General features: G+C 47.0%; 4 protein-coding genes across 12 annotated transcripts in view; all 4 read right to left on the bottom strand.

Annotated features, from left to right (window-relative positions):
• rev3l (REV3 like, DNA directed polymerase zeta catalytic subunit) overlaps nt 1-5,137 on the bottom strand; it is a 45,495-nt gene extending 40,358 nt beyond the window's left edge. Inside the window, exon 1 of the mRNA XM_062550542.1 lies at nt 4,208-5,137. Coding sequence (XP_062406526.1) covers nt 4,208-4,346 — 139 coding nt within the window. The 5' untranslated portion in view covers nt 4,347-5,137. The remainder of the gene's footprint in view (nt 1-4,207) is intronic.
• Nucleotides 5,138-6,319: 1,182 nt separating this feature from the next.
• On the bottom strand, nt 6,320-12,479 carry traf3ip2a (TRAF3 interacting protein 2a). 3 transcript variants are annotated; one of them, XM_062551297.1, is made up of 10 exons: nt 12,402-12,479; nt 11,734-11,822; nt 11,114-11,593; nt 10,434-10,563; nt 10,091-10,215; nt 9,783-9,871; nt 9,631-9,699; nt 9,413-9,517; nt 8,291-8,365; nt 6,320-8,172 (listed from the first exon to the last, which is right to left on the bottom strand). In XM_062551297.1, the coding sequence occupies exons 2-10, from the start codon at nt 11,747-11,749 to the stop codon at nt 8,026-8,028; spliced, it is 1,236 nt and encodes a 411-aa protein (XP_062407281.1). In that variant the 5' UTR covers nt 11,750-11,822; nt 12,402-12,479; the 3' UTR covers nt 6,320-8,025. The 3 variants fall into 3 exon arrangements, with proteins under 3 accessions (XP_062407281.1, XP_062407283.1, XP_062407282.1); XM_062551299.1 differs by having other exon boundaries at nt 12,209-12,446; XM_062551298.1 differs by having other exon boundaries at nt 12,374-12,424.
• A 517-nt stretch (nt 12,480-12,996) lies between these two features.
• On the bottom strand, nt 12,997-15,731 carry LOC134098267 (probable G-protein coupled receptor 139). The gene is made up of 3 exons (XM_062551284.1): nt 15,671-15,731; nt 14,723-14,838; nt 12,997-13,982 (listed from the first exon to the last, which is right to left on the bottom strand). The coding sequence occupies exons 2-3, from the start codon at nt 14,805-14,807 to the stop codon at nt 12,997-12,999; spliced, it is 1,071 nt and encodes a 356-aa protein (XP_062407268.1). The 5' UTR covers nt 14,808-14,838; nt 15,671-15,731.
• Nucleotides 15,732-16,303: 572 nt separating this feature from the next.
• fynb (FYN proto-oncogene, Src family tyrosine kinase b) overlaps nt 16,304-24,168 on the bottom strand; it is a 60,970-nt gene continuing 53,105 nt past the window's right edge. For 6 of the 7 annotated variants that reach the window (XM_062550246.1, XM_062550249.1, XM_062550245.1 and 3 more), the window contains 5 exons: nt 22,237-22,416; nt 21,543-21,619; nt 20,832-20,985; nt 19,825-19,956; nt 16,304-18,577 (listed from right to left, as the gene is read on the bottom strand). In XM_062550246.1, the coding sequence (XP_062406230.1) occupies nt 18,369-18,577; nt 19,825-19,956; nt 20,832-20,985; nt 21,543-21,619; nt 22,237-22,416 (752 nt within the window). In that variant the 3' untranslated portion in view covers nt 16,304-18,368. Of the gene's footprint in view, nt 18,578-19,824; nt 19,957-20,831; nt 20,986-21,542; nt 21,620-22,236; nt 22,417-23,668; nt 23,825-24,168 lie in introns of all 7 variants that reach the window. The other variant, XM_062550250.1, reaches the window with a different exon arrangement.

Genomic DNA, 24,168 nt, shown 5'->3' with positions numbered 1-24,168 from the left:
GCCCAGCCGCCGGCACACATCTCTAGACTTCACTGGCCGGTAGACAACAGCAGCAGCAGCAGCAGCAGCGCTGGGTAAAAGCTCCACTCCTCTCTCTCTCTCTCTCTCTCTCTCCTCTACACTGCTGCACTGGCTGGCTGAGCCTCGGACAGCGGAGTGCTGTAAGGCAGCCTGGACATGCCTGCCCACGGGTGTGTCCACAGACCAGCGCTCTCTTTCTCGCTCACTCACTCACTCACCCACTCTCTCCCTGCAGACCTGGCAGGCATTCAAGGACAGCAATACAGAAAGTTATGAATCAGGTGCTTTAAAATGGATTGGTCTCCTGTACAAACAAGCTTTTGTTCCTTTTTAAAAATCATTACTATCCTCTTGGCACAGAAAGAGACAGCCTGGAAGGTCTGCGGTTTGCCTGCTATCAGAGCACCTGCTTGCCATTGTGTGTGTGAGAATACACAGAGGAATGCTGAATGTGGAAGACAAGAGGAGTTTGACTCTACAGGAATTCCATATTGGGAGACTCAGAGGAAAGCTGTTCATACTAACCACTCATCTAGCGTACGCTTAATGACTGATGATGAAAAGAAATATGATTTGATATTATGACGTGAAATGAGTGTCCATTGTTATGTGCCGTTTTCCTGATTCTGGCAACCAGTTCTAAACAATAGGGCCTATCCATAAAAAGAGTATACATATTGATATTGTATCCTAACAAAATTGCTTGCGTGACTAGAGAGGTTGGCTACTTTCTATGTAGCCATATCTGGTATTGGAGGATGGGTCGTATGTGTCAAGGCCCTGAGTGCCTGTGAGAGCAGGGCAGTGGGGCAGACAGCTTGTCCAAGCGCCAGTGACCTTGACTGGGGCCGGCGCAGGAGAAACACCCTGCGTGTACTGTGTGAGCAGACAGATCAATCAGGGAGGGGGGGGGGGGGGGTTCTGTCGACAGCAGCACGTGTTAACACCGCTGGTCCACGCCGGCCCACCCAACACAGCAGGCCCAGACACAGCCACAGCCACAGCCACAGCAAGCACCACAGGCAGCATGAGTGTGGATCAATAGAAACACTAGGCCCGGGCTATTAGGAGCCACTAGGCGGTTTGTTCACAGGGCACGGCTCTTCCAGGTCCCTTCCTGGAGGCGGCGCTCTGACAGAGCTGCAGGGACAGCATGCAGATGCAGGGCAGTGCTGCTGGGGGCTCCCTGCTACACACACACAGGCCTTACTGCCGGCACTGGACCAGGGCTTCCCTCATTCCCAAGTGTAAGGACTCTGGTTAAGAGAGTGTGTGTGGGTGTGTGTGTGTGTGTGTGTGTGCACGCATGCGTGTGCGTGTGAGAGAGAGAGACCGAGAGAGAAAGAGAAAGAGAGAGAGAGAAAGAAAGAGAGAAAGAGTGGCTCCAGCTTGATCAAAGGACACACACCTAATCCTGGTAAGTCACGGCTGGGTGGAGCAGAGGAATCTCCCTGGCACATTAAAGCGGTGCCTGTCCACTCTGTGTCCATCCACATGTTTACAGGAATGATGCGGAGGACAGTCCGTGTGTCCCTCTCTCTTGACCCAAGTCTTCATTGGAATGTCAGTGGCAAGTCATTTGCAAATGTCAGTGGTCATGCTGTGCAGATCCAGGCCTGGTGGCAGTGGCCTCCACACGCTCTTTCTTCCGTGGGGCCAGAAGACGTCAACACAAACAGAGACCAACACATGATGAATGGAGCGTTGAACGGAGTTGAACTTGAGACGGACATCTAGGAGCTCCGAATTCTATAGGAAGCTTTAAGAACAAAAAGAGAGATGGCTCCTCTCTTAAAGCGTGAAGAAATGTGGCGTGCCAAGTGGGAACAGCAGGGATCGGCCCCGCCGCTCCCCACCTGCAAATGGGCTTTAAAGGCACTTAATTGCCATCAATGTCAGAGGGAGCCTCAGCTTCCTGTGGGCCTCACAATGACATCAGAGCACGGGATTATCCCCGGGGCAAAGTCCTGCATTCAGCACGTTTCACCTCATACTGGCCGCCCCTGGTCTCAATGCATTCCTGCAAGAGACAAGCTTGAGGAGTTGCAGCTTTTATACCGAAATGAATACAGCACAGAAAGACTCAAGGTGGAGAGAAAGAGAGAGGGAGAGAGAGAGAGAGAGAGAGAGAGAGAGAAAGTCCTTTGATCCCCCTAAGTATAAAGTGGGTAATTATCACTCTATCTGAAATGCACTGATAAGCGCAGGTGGGTGGAGGTAAAGAGGGGGCGGCACCTCCGAGAGGCCGTCCTGAGTAATGAGCCACCCAGGCTTTGAGCCGCTCATTATCCTGCTAATGGATCGGGGAGGCATTCCTTCACAAGGCTCTGGAGCTCCCCCGGAGAGAGGCAGCCCTGGGATGGGGGGCTACTTTATCCCTCTCCGCGCCTCACTGCTTGACCCCTTATTCAGGGCGATTGGTCACGCCGACTCTCCTCCCCTCTGTGCACATGCACTCACACACACACACACACACACACACACAGAGAGAGAGAGAGCCCTGCTGTAAAACAAAAACAGCATGCCTTACTCAACCCTGACTAAATTCCAGTCTAAAACTGGAATGCTCTCTGGGCCACTGTAAGGGCCTACTCTCCTTAAGACGCAGCCTGCATGATGACAAAGTACCAGCGTGTGTCTGGGAATTAATCTCTTGTACTCGCAGGCTTTGCTCGACTCCCAAACACAGAGTGCAAGCTGGAAGAACTGAAGAAAGTGGCAGAAAGAGAGAAGTCCACAGCAAACCTGTTGAGGTGTGCCTGAAAGGGTCCAGCGCTGTGAGGGAACGGTCAGGACTCTGTCCACTACGGTGCACACTTAAAAGTCAAATGCAACCAACGCTGGCTGAGGGCCAACTGATGATCAACAAACACAGGGCAAACAGGAAGAGTGGTTTCAAATGACAGGGAGAAACGTGTCAGAGCAACTCTTGGGTCACAAGAGGACAAAATACAGGGGGAGGGGGAGGGAAGATGGAGCGAGAGAGAGTAAGAGAAACAGCAGGGACTCATCACTCTCTCTCTCTCTCTCTCTCTCTCACACACACACACACACACAACTCCTCTGCTCCTAGGAGAGTCTGTCTCAGTTTGTCTGACCAAACAAGGACATTAGACTAGAGACATAACCTAGTAACTGCATCTTTCATTTTTGCTTCAGTAGGCTGCATGGACAAGCAAAAGGTTGGGGAAGATGGTGCAGACAACATGTGGGAATTTTTTTATCCATCTATTCTAAATGACAATGCTAGATGGTAAAACATCTCTTCAGCTGCAACGTAAGGATAAAGCACTAATGGAAAAACATGGCCTCTAGTTTCTGTTGGATGCAGCTATTACTAATATCAACCAGATGGAGATGCCATTGTACTCTCATCCGCCAGAGCAGAGTGGTGACTTTACTTGGCCTCGGCCTCTGTGGTGCCCAAGTGAAATTCTTGTGACTTTTGCCAAAACAACATACCATAACAATGCGCTGAATTGCACACTTCTGATTTCCTAAAAAGTGTAAGTATTAAATCTCAACACTAACAGACAAATTAAGTCCATAGGCCATTTCAAAGTTGTCAATGGCTTTGAAAATGTATCTGGTTGAGGCAAGGCAGATCAGATAAGACACATTATGTCGTTACAGCATTATGAAACTAAAACTGCATAAGCAATCATACCATTCTCCTGTCAAATCACGATGTGGACTTCTACCTGTCGATGTAAATACCTCACTGACCCATACCGCAAACCCCACCGGTAAAAACAGGGATCATGCGGTTGCAGCTCTGACCGACTCATGTTGACAGTGGCGCTCCCCAATATCAATATCTCAGTAGTACCAGTGTAGGAGACAATGGATCGCTTCATTGGTTTGTTACTAATTTAAAGTTAACTCAATTTAGATGCATCGATTAGGAAATGACTAAAAACAGGATAGAACTCTAAAACAGCTCTTCCAAAACTCCAAAAGGGCAACTGGCGTTGACTGAAAAAAACAATGTATTTTCACAACATGACAGTGTTTCCTAAGCCTATCTACATATCGCACACCGTCGTATTGTTAATGAGGGTACTATTGTGTGCAAAGTTGTTTATGTTTATAGCGCTAGAGCTACTCAGCCATAGCACCGCGTGGCTGTGTTGCAAAACATGCAACAGAGGTCACCCTTCATTAAAAATCTAGTGGACATACTTACCACCAGGTGTTGCCCCGAAGATCCGGACGACAGGCACCCTCTTCACTCCAGTTTCTCTGAATTCCGAATGGCACACGTCCAAATCCTTAATAGGACAAGCTAAGTAATAATCAGCATTGACAATGCGGACCGAAAACATGATTGATGATACTTTTACTTTCCTTAGCACGATATGGCACTGTGGGCACGCCTGAGGATCGACGTGTTTACGAAAATTACACCGCCAACAAGAAGGTCAAAACACCGCAAGATCCTTTAGATGCACATGATCACAGTCCAATGCTTGGGTATTTTTATAGATGCACGCTGAGTGTCACTATACTGAAACATTATACAGAGAAACAGTAATCCAACCTCCAGCTGTTGAGACCATCCGCTGTAATGGAGGCTGGTGGTCATACAGCAATGTAGGGTTAAAACCTTTGCTTGTTGCAGTTCAATGCTTGGTTGACGACAATCATATCTACCGTGACCAGCGCATTCTGTGAACTAGACAAAAACGTGTTTTCACGCGGACTGTCTTAGCATCCAGTTCGGATGAACATTCGGCCATAGTGAGAGGCAACGCTAGCCTTTAGGAGCGAAGCAGCCGCAGACGAGTAACGTTCTGTTGATTTTCACTTTCGTGTGTGTATCCAGCAGTTACCGAAAATCCATTCGGATGACATGGTGGTGGCTCCGTAACGTCTTCTCAAACCCTAGCTAAATAACGGACCGGTGCGAAATCCTCTCGATAGGAAAATCCAGTGTAGCAGCTCTCTCTTGCTGTGTGTTAGCAATGTGCCATTACAGACAACCTTTCCCTCTCTTCTGTAATACGATCACAACACAGTTCGGTAACCCCGATCAGCACCATTCCCACTCGGTAGACCCTCCCCTGTTCTCTACCCCCACTGCTTGCAGGCTACTCGCTTGCTAAAACACTGCAGTATCCCAGCAACATTTCAGGTCGAGGGGCTCATTGTTGAGTCCCACATTTCCCCGAAAGAAACACCACGCTGTCGTGCATTTGATTGGTGTTTAGAAAAGAACATTTGGTTGTCATTGGTCGATGTGCATATGGGCGGGACTTAAATTGAGTCGTAAAAGTAAAGGAGATTAAATCTGAAACCATAAAACATGACTGCCTATCACGCCATAACAACTATTTCCAAACGAGGCACACAATCCTCTCCGGTCCACTTTGATCACAGCATTCGCTAATATCGTCCAATGATAATCCACCTGACAACTGTCTAGGAAAACCATTTGTGGAGCGATTGTGAATTGTGCGAACAATGGACGGTGTCCACTAATTTTGCGAGCAATTGTCGTGGGCAGAAAACACAAATACATTCCTTGTGGGCTTTAATATGACACTTTGAGAAACCAGGAAATGTTCCCCATTGTTAACACAATTGTCCAATCCTTCAAGAACAAATGTATGAATGACTTGATGTTCAACTAATTACAAGAGCAGAATGAGTAAATACCTTCCTGTTAAATCACGATTGGATAGTGGAGGGCCGTCCTCGATCATGGATTGGACACATGATTCGCACAACAGTGCACTTCCGGACATTTAAACACACCCTCGACCACTCGACTCTACCACAACGAGCTGAGATCTGTGTATGGCTGAAATTAGACATTTTCTGGTTATTTTCGGTATCTTTCGTCGGTGGCATGGTGCGATTGCGAGCAAAGGATGAATATAGGCTACAACTGAGCATAACAAGAATCACGCAAGTCATGTCTCGCGCTCCAACAACGACGATCTTAATAATCTAGTCTAGCCTACAGACAGTGGCTGACGGATCAACAGGAGGTTAACATAAAAGGCTATTAGACTTTGGGTAGACCTAATGTTTTTAACCAGGTCAACGCAAAACTGTAGAGTCAGTATAGGCTATAAGTAAAACGTTAACCTCCAACAGAAATGGGCCTACTGAGGCCTATGAATCAGTCAATGGGACAATTATTTCACACAGACACATGACAGACCACTTGAGGGTAGCCTACAAACAATATCGGAGTTTATTTATTTGACCATCAGTTAAGCTTCGTAACAGGCACTTTGTAGACCATAATAAATAACCTACACCATAGTGTTTAACGTCAAGAAATCCAGACTGGAGTAGGCTAGGCTAACCTAACTCAACATTTAACACTATAGACGAGATAGCCCATTACCAAATTGAGACAAGGAGCCAGAAGTGAACACACATGGCTATTCATCAGGTCCCTTTCCACAGGTGGGTTAATCAAGCACCATGCAGTCTGCGTTCATAATCAACGTGCTTGATTTTGTACACCTGTGGAAGGACCTGATGAAACCCATGAATAAAAATGGTGCATTCAGTAGGCTTTACAAGTGAACATGATTATTTCATACTTTCATAGTGCCAGTTCCTTTCTGTGTGATCTCAATTGCGGTGTAGCATTTGTTTGCACCTCCAACAATGTGCCATAGGCAAACTTGTTACAGCCTGGTACCTCCCAAAACGCCCACAGTTGCCCCGTATGTTTGTGTGAAAGAATAACGTTTGAGTTGTTAATTATCATTCTAATTTAATTACAATGCCCCCTATAAACTGTACAATTTACATCAATTTTTAAAAGAGTAGCCTAATATCTGAGCCATTTTCCTTTGACCTTGTATTAAGTATCAAGGACAGCTAGTAGTTTATAGTGAACCTCAGAGAGCATAGATTACTGACCAGGAGTTAATCACAACTGATAGTCCTTTGTGTCTTTTCAATGGAGCTGAACTTTTGACAACATGCGTTTCTTATCAGGGGTTGCAGCCCCGTTTTCATAGGTGTATCAATCACTCCAAGCTGATAAGCTGACAGTATCCATTCGCCTGACCAAGTAGATTTGAGAGGACTCCTCCTCTTCTCCTCGGTGGTTTCTCAGTGTTTACTTACCAGCCTCCGGAGCACTGATAACGTTTGTGGAACTATATGGAACCCATATAGTGAGAGAACAAAACCTGATGATTTACTAAGACAGGAAGCTTCATGCAGAATTGGAACAAACCATCAGAGAGATGCTGTGAGTGTGATATACATCCAGTAGGCCTATGGTGCACCTGACATTTTCAGCATTGTAAAACATTACTCTCAGACAAAGATTTCTGTACATTTGGGTTCCTTCACCATGAATGATTTGCCTACAAATGGTCAAACTTGGGCCTGCTGTTTAGGCTATGCTGTCCAGTGACAGTGAGTAGCCTAAAGGGGAATATATGTTTGGCAAAGGGATATGGACTCTGGCAGGTTTTTCCTGTTCCAAAGATGTCAATTGAGCTTCGTTTTTTCTTGATCATGTTCTGGTGTGAGAAAAATATAACTGCTAAGTAAACGCAAATGAAGCCTACGTGATATTGCATCCACAAGACAGTGTTCAACAAGGCCACAAAAATGGTCAACTCAATGGGCTATTTTTCAGAAAATGAGACATTTAGTAAGCATTTTCATCTAGCAGCAAGGCACCTGCACATGTGCAAAGCACACACATACAGGACATAGCAAAGCAGCCCACTCATGAGTACAGTAATATGTAGTCAACATTGCCATCTAGTGGCTAAATGTTGACATTGATTATGTCCCCTCTTTTCCCTTTGTGTTGTACAGACTTTATCATGAATTGTCATTATGAGGAATTAGAACCCATAGAGTATGATTTTACAGAGTCTTTGATCTTTGGTGATAAATAGTGAGACCTTATCCTGAGACTTCCACAATGGCCCAGGGCCGTGTGGCCCAGTGGCGTGGATCAATGAGTGGCCTCACTGGCATTAGGCTGATCTTGTCAGTGGGGTTCCAAAATGAGAGTCAGATGGGTCTGATGGTGAGGGTGAGCTCCTTCCCCATGGGCGGGGCCACGTAGCGTTCCTCTCGGAGCAGGCGGAGCAGCAGATCCTGCATGTCCTGGGGCCATCGGTAGATGCGTGTGCTCTGCAGCCAGATGGGAATATGGTCCTGGAAGGCAGGGAAGGAAATGAAGAATGGTCCTCAACTGACAGGCTGCATGAGTTAAGATGTCACGCTGACACATTGTTGACAAATGTGCTGCCACACATGTAGAATTTCTGCTCACCCGAGTTGCACGTGAGAACAATACTGGAACAAGTCGGAAATTCAGGCAGCGCTGCTGAATGAACTCATTCTGTAGCTGTGAGATAGAAACACAGGAGTTATGTTTCATGTTTCAACTCACTGGGCATAATGTGTCATATTGGGCTTGTACTGTCTATTTGTTTTAGTAAGTGACTAAGGCTAAAAGCTTTCACAGAATGCATAGTGTCTGAAGACTGCATGTCCGTCCCTGGTGACACAATGATGCATGATTTGGGTGTGGTTTAGGTGGATTAAATTGGAAGTGAGTCAGCACACCACCTAAAATCCAAAGCATACAACAATTTCACATTTGTGGAGTGCAAAGCATCATGGAGTAACATTCCACATGGGGGAGCCATTGTTTACCACTGAGGGGCTTTAATGTATTCTCAGCAATTTACACTAGGCTCTTTCTTGAGGGGCTAGAACATTGTCTGTCAAACTTAACCAAACACCTGAACATCATACACATTTTAGCATCAGGAGTGAATTTCTTCTGCACAAACAACAACAGGGGAAATGTAGAATACATTTGAACAGGTCTGATTTATGGTGCTGTGACTGAAGTGTCTCTGTAATATCTCAGTTTAATCAAAGCTTGGATTCAACACTCCAAAGTAAATTGGATTATTCTAGAAAGATCATTTTTCCATGATCACGCAATAGAAGAGTGATTTCCACAGAGAAAAGGCTGTTGCCATAGTTTCCAGCTATGGGTTTGACCTGATGATTGTGATGGAAAGTATTGGCTGCATACGTGTTCTATTCAGCAGGAAAGAAAAGCGTCACACGGTGTAGTACACAATAGCACACTGTATGGAATGCTGGGCTGCAGGAAAGGATCATCCCGGATATTAGAGCCCAGATAAACATTGAAGGAATGTGATTGTAATCTCACACATGCTACCGTTTAACTAAGTACACATACAATTGCATGTGTACACAGAAACACTTTAGTACACATGCATGTGCATATGTACACACACAGAGACATTTTAGCATACACACATATACACAGAAACCTACAGACAGACATTTTAGCATACACACATATACACAGAAACCTACAGACAAAGACAGAGTTGTCCTTTTAAAGGCCCACCTGACTATGGATGTACTTGGTGTGCAGTCCATGTTCATCTGAGCCATCACCTTCAATATCAATTTTGTACTTGGGGCTGATGACCATGATAATCAACACTGATTTCTGTAACACAACATCCTTCCATTAACAAAAGAGATAGTGGCAGTGATAGGAATATTAGTCCTGATTATGGCAGGTATAGGCTTTTCAATATATGAGATATGATGTGAACTTACATCTTTTAAATAACTATCCATCCACTTATTTATATCCAGTCTTCTTACAGGTTCGTCAAATATATCAATCTGTGGCAGAGCATAAAGTGAGTAAGTGTACTTTGAAGAATCCGATATTAGTTAAAGTGAGTAAGGAGGTAAGAGACACTCACAGCTGGACGAAAGCCCTGTGTCCTCAAGAAAGTCACGAATGGGGGAATTTCATCAGCTGTGTCTATAGAGTATGTTATGAAAAGGTTTCCTGGAACAAAAAAAAGGCTAATTTTTAATGCGGTGTGGTTATTGGAGATTACTAAGTAATATCATCAAAGTAATCACAAAAACTAGACACATGGGCATTACATGGTTAGGTTTACATTCATGTGCAGTTTTCATAAAGGTCCACATACATATCATATGTGTTCCTATTTTAACACTGTCTATCTAGTAGGTAGATGAGGGAAAGTAAGATGTCACTCACGGCAGTTATCAGGTAGACTGATGGTCTTTTTCATTTCCTGTGCTGGAATGTGACCTGGGGCAGGAGGCAGTGAGGGTGTGGGGCACAGCTCCGTCATGACTTCTCTGACAGGGGTAGTGTTTTTACTGGGGGGAGTAAAGTCAAGCATAGCCCTTTGGACAACTGCACTGATGGATATTGAGTATCGGCATGGCATGTCGGAACAACTGAACATGCAAATTTGTGTTTGACAGTAAAACAACAGCTTTGATAAAACACTCAGTGCAAGTGGGAGGGGGGGGGTCAGGATGTTAAGTCAAACCATATAGCTATCAGCTATAGATAACAGAAGGTGTATATGTACTTGAGCTTAGGCTGCTGGAGTGGGTCTTGCACAGGCTCTGTGTTGGGGCAGAAGTGCTGCCGAGCTGGATCGACTGGGTGCAGGCATGGGCAGGGCCGGGTGAAGCGGTTCCCAGCATACACAGGATGACCTGGCAGTAGCCAAAGACAGTAGATGTCACAATGTTTTCACAGAATTGGCACAATATCACAAATAGGATTTAAATAGTTCTTTTTTTCAGTTAGAAAGTATTTACATAGGCTACCATTCTAAGGAGGAAATAAGTTTGAGGTTCATTAAGTATACTGTAGTGAAGATACTTCAATATTTTATTATCATTAACTTTAAAATGAATTAGAACGTATTGATTTAATTTACTTATTACTTGTATTACATTACATATAGCTACTTTATTGAGCTTATGCTCTGTTTAAGCTCTGTACATCCATTCCAATCTAAACCAGTCATTGCAAAATTGCAAAAGTGTGAATACTACAACTTTGTGTTCAATGGAAATGTGTTTTTCAAGTGCAGATAAACAATGTGCATCCCGTGGTTCAGACCACAAATCATGAAACACAATCATTTTGTTTTGCAAATGTAAAAGAAAATAATTGATCTGATTGCAAATACTGGTAGGTCAATCAATCTGTGTGAAAGCCATGTGAGCAGACAGGAGAGGTGCATGGGGGCCCACTTACGTGGAGGTGGGATGGGGTTACTGCAGCAGGGCAGGGCACAGCGCATGGGCCTCAAGCACAGGGGGTCGGGGTCGGAGTGCAGAGACTGGGGAGGCTCCAGGCTGCCAGGGTCCAGGCTGGGGGGATCCTTAGGAGGTCTGTAGTAACTCCGCACTGGGGAGTCTTTTTGGGGCACCTTGTCCATCCAGGAGATGATGTCGGGGACCCCTGGGGCCGACGAGAGGTCCATGGAGAGTTCGTGACGCGGGATGGGCGACTGCGTTTCCCTGGACGACGGCTCTCCCCAGTTCTCGTCTGGGTAATCCACTCCGCACTCGTTGATCGTCACGGGGGGCGGCGACCACTCGTCGGGAATCTGCGGAGCGTGTGAAGGCTGCCCGGGCGTCAGGCACTGCTGGCAGGCTGACCAGGCCAGGTTCAGCGAGGACGAGGTCATGGACTCGTCCATTTCCACCGGCAGGCTTCTGTGGCCACAGGGCACTTCAGACAAAAGCAAAGGGAGGTGGACAGGAAGCAGGGATACACCTCACTGTGTCTGATTGCTGAAGGATATATATAGTTGTTTCCAAAACTTACGGTGAGGTAGGAAAAACTGGTTTTGTCACAAGTGGAAGGCTTACCTGGAAAGGATTCCATTATGGTTTGTGACACTAGACTGTACTGGCCGCAGGAGGGATTATTATCCACCCAGTGTCATGGGAAAGGAAATCTAAGACAGCAAAAGATTTCATGGAGGCAACAAAAAGGAAAGTGACAAATAAAAAATGAAACAAATGTAGTTTTAATCAGCATTTTTTTTTCACACAATGGTCTCTTTTAGTCTCTTTCTCAGCAAAAATATACCCCTCAAAACACTGTTCAAACATTCTTAAAAGAAAAGCTTCACAAAGTCAGGCTTGTTCATTCTATTTATTTTCAGTCTTAGTCTTTCACACTGTAATCTTCATAAAATAGATTAAAACGTGCTAGATTCTTCCTATTCCCTTTCAGATTAAACCAATGACTTGAGATACACGCAAACTGAAATCCGTTCCAACCTGTCTCTTCTGAAGAAATCAAACGTAGACTACACAGTACAAAGGTGAAACTAAGCACCTGTAGTGTAGATGACACTACGCCATTCCTAGCGTGTGTTCACAGGCAACAACCAAATCATTGACAGCAGTCATCTCAGCTCGGGCTGTAAAGCTATAACCTTTCCACACAGAATACTCCCAAATCTAACATAACAAAGACTTGAACACACTATGAAATATCCACCTGCGGGAGTCTTCCGCCACAGCCCTACCTTTCTGGAGCTGAATGAGTCTGTCTGAATGCAAATTCCCTCTGAACTTCGAAGGAGAAAGCTCTCCCTGTTTTTTCTTTCAAGGAAGAGAGAGCTCACACCGAGCAAAAGAGGAAAGTCCCACTCCCAATATATGCAAATATTGCGGGGCTAACCGCTCAAGTCCACCAATCAGGCGTCTCACAACATGGTTGTCAGTCAAACCGTGAAAAGCTGTAATTCATGCTAAGCAACTGTTAGATCTGATTAGTCTGGAACAGTTTGAGAGAATTTGAGGCATTGTAAGTTACCAATGAAACTGTTATCATCTGTTTTTATTGAGCTTAGTATACGCTGAGTATCCTTGTATCCTAGTGTCCTATGTCCACACAGTCACAAATCATATCTACTCATTTTCCATGACAAAATGTACAGACATATTATACTAAATCAATACTAAAGACTACATCATTCAATATCAACACTGGAAGTTAAATCTGCTGTTACTAGCAATGTAAACTTATTTTTTTAATCTACTGAAAATTGTCCCAGTTCCTGAGAGTCTTCCCCCCACTGTTCATGATGGTCTGTCTCTGTCCCAAAGTTAAAAGAGAGCCTAGTGTCTCTGAGAGCAGGAGAAGGACTCTATTGGCTTGTGCTCAGTGAGGACCACGTGGATGGGCTCTCTGGCCGGGCTCCTGCTGGCGTGCTGGGCCACGGCGAAGACCTTCATGGTGTTCTGCGTGATGAAGGAGCTGAGCTCCCGCGCCTTCTTGCCCCGGCAGGTCAGCGTGGCCAGCAGCTCCCGGCGGAAGCGCCGGCTCACCACGCAGTAGAGCAGGAAGTTGGTGGTGGAGTTGAGGTTCTGCAGCATGTTGGCCGCGTCGCTCGCCACGTTGATGGCCAGCGCGTAGTCGTTGCGGTCGAAGTCCCTGTGGTTGTAGCGCGTGCGCAGGATGCAGTAGGTGACGAAGCGCGGCAGGCTGAGCACCACGAACGCCGCCGACACCGTGCCCAGGAGGGCGATGGTCCGCCGCACCATGCCCTGCGTGTTGGCGCCGCGGATGGTGCGCCGCTCCTCCTTGGTGAAGAGGCGGCTGGAGCGGCACAGGTGGTAGGCGATGAGCGCGTTGTAGATGATGACCAGGACGATGGGCACGCCGGCCGACAGGAAGGAGGTGACCCACACGATGACCGTGGAGTAGACGGCCTCGCGGTAGCGGCAGCGCGGCAGCAGCGTCGCGTTGCCCGAGGCCAGCGTGTGGTTGACCGGCGTCACCTCGTTGATCCAGCCCATGGGCACGGACACCAGGTGCGACGCCAGCACGATGCTCACGCAGGTGAGCACGGTGGTGCGGGGCCGCGTGAAGCGCTGCTTGGCGGCCGTCACGCTCAGGACCAGGTAGCGCTCGATGGTGAACACCACCACCACCCAGGACGAGCTGTAGAGGGCGCCGTACTGCAGGATGCCCAGCAGGCCGCACCAGGGGTGGGAGTGCCAGAAGGGCTGCAGCTGCAGGAAGGTCAGGCAAAGGTCCAGCAGGATCACCCACACCAGGTAGAAGGTGTCCATGATGGCCAAGCAGCTCAGGTAGATGACCGCTGTGGGCGACATGCCACATTTACGGAAGCGGATCATGTAGAAAGTGAAAAGGTTGGCTGGGGGGGAAGAACAGAACGGTAGATGGTAGGTAGGATAGCAAATGAGATCTATTAAGTGAACATTTGAATGAAGTTACCTAATTTAGGTATTGTACATAATTGTGTACTATTTGTACAATGCCAATGTCATTCATGTTTTTTATTGAAACTATTTTTTACAGGGTGGAACAATACCAACGGTCAAAATGATGAAGGTATGCATTCCTCTAAGCTTGCTTAATCAAGCCTCCTGCCTACTGCTTTGTATTTATTTGATCACCCGTGACTGTTGCAGAAAGAGTCCATGGGAATTCTTCCATTGTGTCGTATGGGTGCATTTATGTGTGTGTCTGTCTTTGTGTTCCACACACGGATTTATACAGCAAGCAAAATATAAAGTTGTGTGCAGACAAAGTTATTCTTAGATGATAGATTCTTCAAAGTAAACGTTCTCTATATGTGTATTTTCCATTTTTTCTGCACTGTTATTGTTGGCAACAGAAATGTTTCCAATGCGTTTGTTTGACGATATCGTCATGGTTATTAACTGAACTTATATGCAAAACACTTGGCACATGGCAAGTATGGGTTGGGTTCATCATCATTATTTTGCGCACATGTCTCTGGTCGCGTGCACACACACAAACACACACGCACACACGCACACACGCACACACGCACACACACACACACACACACACCTGGAATTCCCACGATGCACAGCAGTGGGTAGTATACTTTCTGGACAGCGATGAAAATAGTGGACCCATCCATTGTTGCAGTCATCAGCACAGGTCCACATCACACATGATAATACCTGCAATAAACGCATTAGAGAGGATGATGTGATCCCACTCAAGATAGTGAGTGCCTCAGGAACAGGACATAACTGGATGAGGCTAGAATGCCATGATGTAACATTGCTGAAAACGCTTAATCCTGTCACTCTTTGGGCCCAACCCCAAATTGAAGCTTTACTCAGCTCAAGTCAAATGGTTAAAATAGAAGTACTCTGCAACAAAATTGAACTAGGTGTCTTTTTCAAAAAGTCATTGTGAGGTTATTTGCCCATAAGCAAATTCCAGAGGAAATGAGTGTGGCTAATCCTCTCATTTGCGTTGTGTTAAACACTGATGCTGGAACAGAGTGGAATGCAAGCAGAGATAGACTCTTGAGTGCTGCCGAAATGACACTAGAATAGCTAACGTCCTACTGGATATTCAGCTTCATCCACGACATTACACAGCAAATATTATACATTAAACTAAATCAACGTTAACTTCATCACCTCCTTTAAGATTTCCAACAGGCCTCCACTTTTCAGTTGAAAGGTCCTGAGCACACATTACAATTACTTGGCATATGTAAAATCATTCAGTTCTTACTACTACATTACAGCTTAACACAGTCCTCATGGCTTTGGGTAAATACAAGAATGTCACAGTTCTCCTCTCATACAAAAAAAAAAAAAAAAAAAAAAAAAAGATAAAGAATAGCTAACTAGTACATTCTTTACATAGTCAATTATGAATCTAAATGAGAGCTGAGGACATCATTAGGTCTGTACTGAGAGATTCAGCACAGATTCGACTCATTTAAAAGCAACAGGACACGCTGACTGTGTGTCAACAGGAGAGCTGTGTACTCACGTTGGAGAGGAAGGGTCAGGCGGCGGAGCCCAGTGATCTGACGGACAGTAGTCCAACTGGCCACTACACCGGCTCACAGCTCGGCCTGTATGGGGGGGCGGGCAGAGCCCTGGCAGAGAAGCCCCTGCGCTGCGTCCACGTCAGACAGGACGCAGGTGGACGCCGGCGCACCTTAACGCTGGAGATAACCCTGGGCTGGGCACACACTCCATCGATCTGTGTGATTTGCCCTAATGGGCTGGCTCTTCCCTCAGACACAACACACACCAGTTTATGGCCTCCAGGTGCTGAGGATGCTGCTTATGACCATAATATATCATTTACATCATTACAACAACAGAAACATATTCAAGAAAATAATTGGAATTATTCAAGGAATTGGACAGATTGATGAAACATCTTGAAGAAAAAAAGGGATTGTGCTCTTTGCTGGGATCCCCTCTTGTGGAAAAGGCTAGAAACAACATGTATTTGGTCTCATAGCAACACAGAGCAGTCATAAAAGAGTGCTGTGTGAGGGTGTTGTCTCAGTGTAACCTCACACACTGTAGAGCATTGGCCCCCCTTATGACCGTTTCTCTCCAACACACACTACTACACACACACACAAACAGAAATCGCTTGGACAGAGAATAAAATGCTTATTGTTTTTTTTTTTATTGTCAAATGGCAAATCAATGAGTTAACCAAAATGGTCATGTTAAAAAATGGGGATGGAGACAATGAACAAGAATACTGACATTTCTTTCTGAACCATAATGTCAAACTGAACCAACAAAATGTCTTGTAAGAAACACGTTGTGATTCTGATTCACAGAGCAGCTCCCAGTGGACACACAGGTCACGTGGGAGGACTAAGGTGGCCGCACCATTCTCCACCAACTCAATATCCACCTAATGGTTAAATCAAATATACTGAAGAACATCCAGGTCAGTAAAAGAATCGATAACAATAATAATAATAATAATAATAATAATAATAATAAAAAATCCCTACGAGGACGTGGTTCAGACATGATTGGCAGAAGGTTCTGGAAGTGCTGTGCATACAGCCAGAGTGATTGGTGATTATTGAGGTGCACATGAGGGGAACGTGGGGGGGTGGGGCAGGGCGGGGTCCTTCATCACCCCCATCCCTGACCTACCCACTTCAATCTGGCCCCCTGCAAACAGAGGGAGAAGGGACAACAGTGACCTCTCTTCAACGCTACACGGCGTCACACGCAAGGAGAGAGACATACGAGATGCAACGGAATGGCTGCTTTACGGTGCTCTGCATACAGGGTCAAATAAGACTCTTAAAGTGGACACATCTTTCTCTTATTAAACAAACATGTCGCTCCGCTTGACACTAAATACCTGTACTGGTCGCTTTTGGGTAAAAAAATTTCAAACCTTGTAATATAAGCGCAAAGAGATATGTTCAAAGGTTTCATTATTACATGTTTGGCTGTAATTACAAAAATGTAACATAAATTGCTTGTAAAATAACTCTGTTACAGCATTAGCCTTACAGCTATTACGTCTGAAGAGGACACATACTTTACATGGATGAAAAAGTTAGGCTAACTAAAACTAGCTTCTTCAGAGGCCAAACAAAGTTTTATCCTCATGCTTGCCCGAAGCCTGTGAATGAGATGATCTTTTTTTTAAGGAATTAATACATTGAGACACTAAGCTTACAAGAGAATCTGCACTTCCATTGTACACATTTTCTGTCCAAAAAGAGGAATTTGAGGACCGTTTGAGGATAGTTTCCCATCCAACTTCTAAAGGTGCTGACACATGGGGCAACTATTTTAGCAATGTTGCTGGGAAACCACATAATCAGCCTTCTATTAATTAAATTCTTCTATCTATTAAATCTCTAGAGGTGGTTTACCAATATCAATGGGAACATGCCAATCACAATAATGAGGAACACTGTCCTGCAACATTCCTCAAAACGTTGCCCCAAGTCTCATCAGCTTTAGAAACACAACAAAGGGAAGAAAATAAGCTTTTTTCTATGTGCTATCAAGGCCAGAGTATTGTGTCTATCTCCAGTGCTTTCTTTATGAATTATTTTGATTAATCTTAATTACTTCATTTATTCTGATGATAATGATTATTTTGCAGGAGACAAATGACTTATGGCAGAGAGAACATGAAGGTGAACAAAAACAACAGAAGAACTAAAACAGGCCAATTGAAACAAAACAAAAACGTATGAGGTTAAGCAAACAATCAGTTCATATTTACACTCAATACAGGCTTTTGCATTGCATCCTCACCCACCCCAACAGCCTTGCCTTGCCAATCCACCCGTCCCCCATCCCCACATCTTCCTCCACCTTCCCCCGTCTTATGGCCCAATGAGAAATCCATCCTGCCTTCTTTAGTCCATAGTCCTTCACCTAGTCGGTGAGGGTGTGTATTTGTGTATGTGTGTGTGTGTGTGTGTGTGTGTGTGTGTGTGTGTGTGTGTGTCAGTACTCTGACAGCTGAGAGTTTAGTGGAGAGGCGGTTTTGGAGGACTGCGGATTCTGTACACATGTCCCTACAGGCATGGCAGGTTTTTGGGGAGAGCTTGTGGGATTGTTCCGGGCGATTGGTAGTCCTTCCCCGGCGCTGTCCACGCCCTGAGCACAGGGCTGGCGGGCTGGCGGGTGGGTGGGGGGTGTCTGGTGTGGCCGCGCGCGCGGGAGCGGTGCTGGGTCTAAAGGTTGTCTCCGGGCTGGTACTGTGGCTCGGTGGCGGTGAAGTAGTCCTCCAGGAAGGCCTGCAGGTACTCGAAGGTGGGCCGCTCCTCGGGGTCCTTCTTCCAGCACTGGACCATGAGCTCGTGCAGGGAGCTGGGGCAGTCCTGGGGGCACGGCATCCGGTAGCCACGCTCCACCTGCTCCAGCACCTCACGGTTGTTCATGCCTGGATGTGTACACACACACACACACACACACACACACACACACACACACACACACACACACACACACACACACACACACACACACACACACACACACACACACACACACACACACACACACACACACCAGGAGCAGAAGCAGAAAGACAGAAAAGCTTGGTCAGGTTTTTTTGTTTTACTTGTTACATAATGCAGACATGTTAGGTCGCGCTGCGAGGCATTGCCTCTCCACTCCCCTTTGAAAAAAGGATTTGTCCTTATCCCACGCCACCGTCACGTTTCACATGAAAAAGAAGACACCAGCATGCAGAGGCAAGAAAGGTAATACCCACTGCAAAGAGTCTTGTTTGTCTAGTGTCATTATTTTGTTGAAGGATGGGTACTGAACTGGAGTTTCTCTAAGGAGCACAGAAAAATGCCTGCTCCCTCAGTCTCACAGGAGGAATAGAAGACCATCAGTATGCAAAGAGGTCCACTGGTCCACTGCATGTTTTGAATATTTAACAGTAGTATGCAGCCATTCTGGATCTCGCCCATGCTCTGCAGATGTTTTCAGAACTTACACATCTGCTGGAATGATGAAATTATCCCTAAGGTCCACCACACTCCTCAGCAACCAGACCCTCCCCTCTTTTACACACGCACAAACACTCACTCTCTGTCTCGCTCTCTCTCTCTCTCTTTCACTCACACACACACACACACACACACACACACACACACACACACACACACACACACACACACACACACACAGTCCAGCACTCTCCATCTGGTCTTAACATGTGTTTCCCCTCCCAGAGAAAGGCACCCAGGCGGCTACAGGCTGCTGTCCACCTCTGTAGCCCATGAGAGAGCGGAGGGGAGGGGAGGAGGGGTGGTGGTGGTGGTGGTGGTGGTGGTGCTCTTCCCTGGGGGGGCAGCCCTGGGATTACGTGTCATGCAGGACCAGGCCTGAGCAGGGCGGCAGCACGCAACGCCGCTAATTCACCCGTCAAAGAGCGCTTTGTCCCGAGCCCAAACAATGGGAGCGGGGGGGCAACCTAATTGTTGATGGTCTGTGCATTTCAACAGGGAGCAGTTGTTGTAGCATATGCGGCATGTAAAAATAGATTATCCCGTGTCCCGTGGATTAATGAAAGCAGATTCGACTGCATGCTAAAGGCCAGCGCTCCTCAAGTGAGAGCAAGATGAGCTAGGTCGCGTGTTTGCTTTGAGATCATGATGGAGAGCCTGGGCCCCTTACCTGGGTAGGGCACTCGTCCCTTGGTCACCAGCTCGGTCAGCAGGATGCCGAATGACCAGACGTCTGACTTGATGGTGAACTTGCCGTACAGAGCGGCCTCTGGGGCTGTCCACTTGATGGGGAACTTGGCACCTGAGGAACAGAGAGAGGGGGGGGACAGATTTCAGTGAGGCACCGCTGGAGTGGACTAACAGAGGAGGCGCGGCATCAGCACTGGACCCTAATCTCACAGATTAAAGACAGGCGGCTAGCGAGTCTGAGCAAGCTGATACAGAGCAGAGATTAAGATCCGATGCTCCATCGTGGCCGGCCGCTCCCTAGAGAGTGGGAGTGTGTTGTGCGGATAGCGGAGAGCGGAGCCAGGCGGGAGGACGGTCCAGCACATGTTTGGAGCCTGGCGCGGCGTCCACGGCCCAGGCCCACTCTGATCCCACCCTCTGGCCGCCAGCCCCCCATGACCTCAAGAGCTGGCTCTGGAAGTGGACGGGAGGGTGGAGCCTTCAGGGACCCACGAGGGGGGACTGTGCTCCAGGACCAGAGGAAAAATATCCCCAAACCACATGTGGTGCGCTCTCTCTCTCGCTCTCTCTCTCTCTCTCTCTCTCTCTCTCTCTCTCTCTGTGTCTCACTCTCTGTCTCTCTCTCTTTCTCTCTCTCAAATTCAAATTCAAATTCAAAGGAGCATGACTGTTTGGGGTACAGTGTTGGCAAAGCTGTCACAAAAGCTCTCCCTCTCTTTCTCTCTCTCTCTCTCTGTCAGGATACTCTACAGAGGACATGGCTGCCTACAAACGGCTAGGGCAAACTTAAATAACTTCATGCTAATCACTGCCACCCTCAGGCAACGGCACTTATGACTGTGGCTATAAATAATTTGATGAGCTCATATCATATTATACACAGACAAACACAGAACACACACTTACACCACAAAGCCCAAACTCTGTGAACCAGGACGTGTGTTTAAATGTTCACAGCGTGGTGGTGGCCGCGGCTGCAGATCTCACCTTGCCTCGCCGTGTACTCATTGTCCTCGATCAGCCGGGCCAGGCCGAAGTCGGCGATCTTGCACACCAGGTTGTCCCCGACCAGGATGTTGGCCGAGCGCAGGTCTCTGTGGATGTAGTTCATCCTCTCGATGTAGGCCATTCCCCCGGCCACCTGCCACCAACACAGAGGGGGCCCACAGGTCAGCCACAGGGCAGTAGAGGGGTGTGTGTGTGTGTGTGTGTGTGTGTGCGTGTGTGCGTGTCACCTAACGTGTGGATCAGCTGCAGTATGCTGTGGTTCAGGCCTTGGCTTAAACACTTCAGATCGGGAGGCAGCCATGCGAGCACGGAGGCTAAACCCCATGTGCTAGTGTGTGTTGCAAGCGTGTCTCTTATGATGCTAGAGGGAGGTCTACTTACTGCACAGCTACTGTGCTAACTGGCTACCATTACATGTGGACACACACACACACACACACACTCACACTCACACTCACACTCACACTCACACTCACACTCACACTCACACTCACACTCACACTCACACTCACACTCACACTCACACTCACACTCACACACACACACACACACACACACACACACACACACACACACTCACACAGTATGACAGCAAGATGAGAAGATGTCCAGACACATAGACCCTGCTGAGCCTACTGATGTGCGTAGTTGCCTATCAGCATGAGGTACAGTACTGTATGTGTGGCTCACCTGAGCAGCCATGTCCACCAGGTTTGGCAGCTTCAGCCCTCGGCCTTCTCCGTCCTTCAAGAAATCCAGCAGGCTTCCTGGAGAGACACGATATTGGACATGAGCGAGTGTCAGGCACTTGATTGCGTCTTCGAGAAAACATAAACTTCCACATTCCTGGGAAGGTTGTGTGACCTAAATAAACACTGGGCGCTAATGGAGCCCCATGTGATTTGCATCACAAGTTCCAGAGGCTCAGTCAAACTAAAACATTTCTTTGCCGTGAGGCTTTGTTGTGGCTTTCTTCGATGGCCTCCTTCTTAGAACAAAAAAGGCTGTTAAAAGTTAAAAATAGCAGCACAATGCTGTGGTTCTGGAAACAACATCAATGCAGGAGGAGAAGAGGAGAGAACAAAGCTAGGGAGGTTTTAGTGGGAAGCTGTGATGAAGCTCAATAGCTCTCCTCAACTTTCTCCGTAAACATTTTAACCAGGCTGCTCACAGACAGGAATATTTCATGAGAAAGGTCTCATTCCACACAGGGCAAAACAGAGCATAACATTACTAGAGAATGTACCATTCAAAGTGCTTAAGTGGCTCTCAAAATTCCTCACATTTTTTTAAAGATAGTCTGTTTGAGACATTTATGTCTTTGAGTGTACACTTTCATATAAACTCTGGCCAAAACGGCATTGCCATGGCGATGCCCACTGACCTTTGCCCATGTACTCGGTGACGATGTAGATGGGCTCCTCGGACACGACGGCGTAGAGCTGCACCAGCTTGTCGTGCCGCAGCTTCTTCATGATCTGGGCCTCCTCCAGGAAGGACTCGGGGGACATGGTGCCCGGCTTCAGCGTCTTCACCGCCACCTTCGTGGTGCCGTTCCACGTGCCTGGTGCCCCACAACACAACAAACACGGGGTGAGCGCGGGCACAACACACGGTCCTACCTCCATGCCACCATACCCAGGAGGAGAACGTTTCCTTTTTCAGAGACACTCAGGACAACACCAAAGCTTGGGACTCTGCTTGCCTTTACTTGACATAGATGGCCAAACGTTACATACTCTTTTGATGTGCAATCTCATAGATACTCTCAGGTTTAACAGTGTACCAATTTGGATGTTCAAGCCATTGCAATCAGTGGTGACGACACCTAATGCATATTAGTGTAGTCTGGCTTGACTGAACAGGGGGGTGAGGGCCCATGTGGGATTGAGGCCCAGTGCACACTAATAACCCTGGAGTGGATAATCCCCATCCCACTGATTAAGGGGAGTAATAGAGTCACTGCAGCCGAGTGCCCAGGACTAGTAGAGAGGGTTAAAGCGGAGTACTACTACAGGTCTGGGATTGAGATCCAGCTAGCACAGTCTATATGTTCAGTCATGTACTGTAGCCCTCCAATAAGCTCAAAACAGAAATGCCATCTATAGCTTAAAGGCAAGTCAGAATGCCAGAGACTTTGGATTTGACATGCATGTCTCTGACAGCAGGCTTGATTTAGGGGTAGCTGGTCTAACAAAGTCTTCCTTTGTCTATTTCCTATTCACACACACACACACACACACACACACACACACACACACACATGCGCGCGCACGTGCATGCGCACGCGCACACACACACACACACACACACACACACACGCACGCACACACGCACACACTCACACACTATCTTGAGTACATACATCCACACATCCAGACATTAACAGGTGCACACACTGAGGTAACCATGTCGAAGGTGAGCCTTAGCCTCAGGCCCCTAAATGCCTCTACTTACAGGCTCATTTAGTGGAGTCAGGCTAGTATTTAAATAGTAAGTCATGGAAAGGCATATCAAAGAAGATTAATTCTGGGTATCCTGGAAAAAAAGCCCTTTATGGATTAATTGTATGTCATACTGACTGCTTTTATTTTCATCATTTTATCCAGGTGAGTTGCGTGACAGACTTGAGTCTATTTGATGCTATCAATTGCCATTAGATGACAAATGCCAATGACTGACAGTAGGTCTGTCAAATTCCAAATCAAAAAGAACAAAGTTCTACATTTCTGGTCCTTCCAAGATACCCTTCAAGACAGATGGAGGTGGAAGAGAGATAGGGATGGATAAAAAGGGATGGATCATTATTGCCTTACCACACCACACATCAGCAAAACATCCCGCCCCCAGCTTTACTTCCAGCTCAAGAGAGCTCCTGACGATTTCCCAGGCATCGTGGGTCAGGCCCACAGTGTCAGGCGTGTAGTTCACACACACGGACGTTAAATTAAAGCACAAACCATCCGCACTCTCTACAGGGGAGGGAAGGAAGGCAAGGCACACAAAGGGTTAACTACCAGGGAGTGGAACATGCAAAGCGGGGCGGGCCAGGAGCCAACGCTGGAGGTGTCGGAGGAGCCGGCGGTGCACGTCTCGGTGGCGGAGGTGTGTGTGTGTGTGTGGGGGGGGGGGGGGGGGGGGGGGGGAGGTGCAGGTATTTACACCTGAGCTGTTATATGCAAATGGCACCAAGCCACTCTTCACAAACACTTCACGTGAACTGAACGAGAAGTTTGGCCGGAACGAACAAGCCGAGGCGGAATGCGGTCTGTCTGGCCTGTGAGACGTGCACCAGTGGACCTGTGCGTGTCCGGGG

This window comes from Sardina pilchardus, chromosome 12 (assembly GCF_963854185.1).
Source record: "Sardina pilchardus chromosome 12, fSarPil1.1, whole genome shotgun sequence".
In the NCBI taxonomy this organism is placed as follows: Eukaryota; Metazoa; Chordata; class Actinopteri; order Clupeiformes; family Clupeidae; genus Sardina; species Sardina pilchardus.
This window is presented reverse-complemented; position numbering and strand designations above follow the sequence as displayed.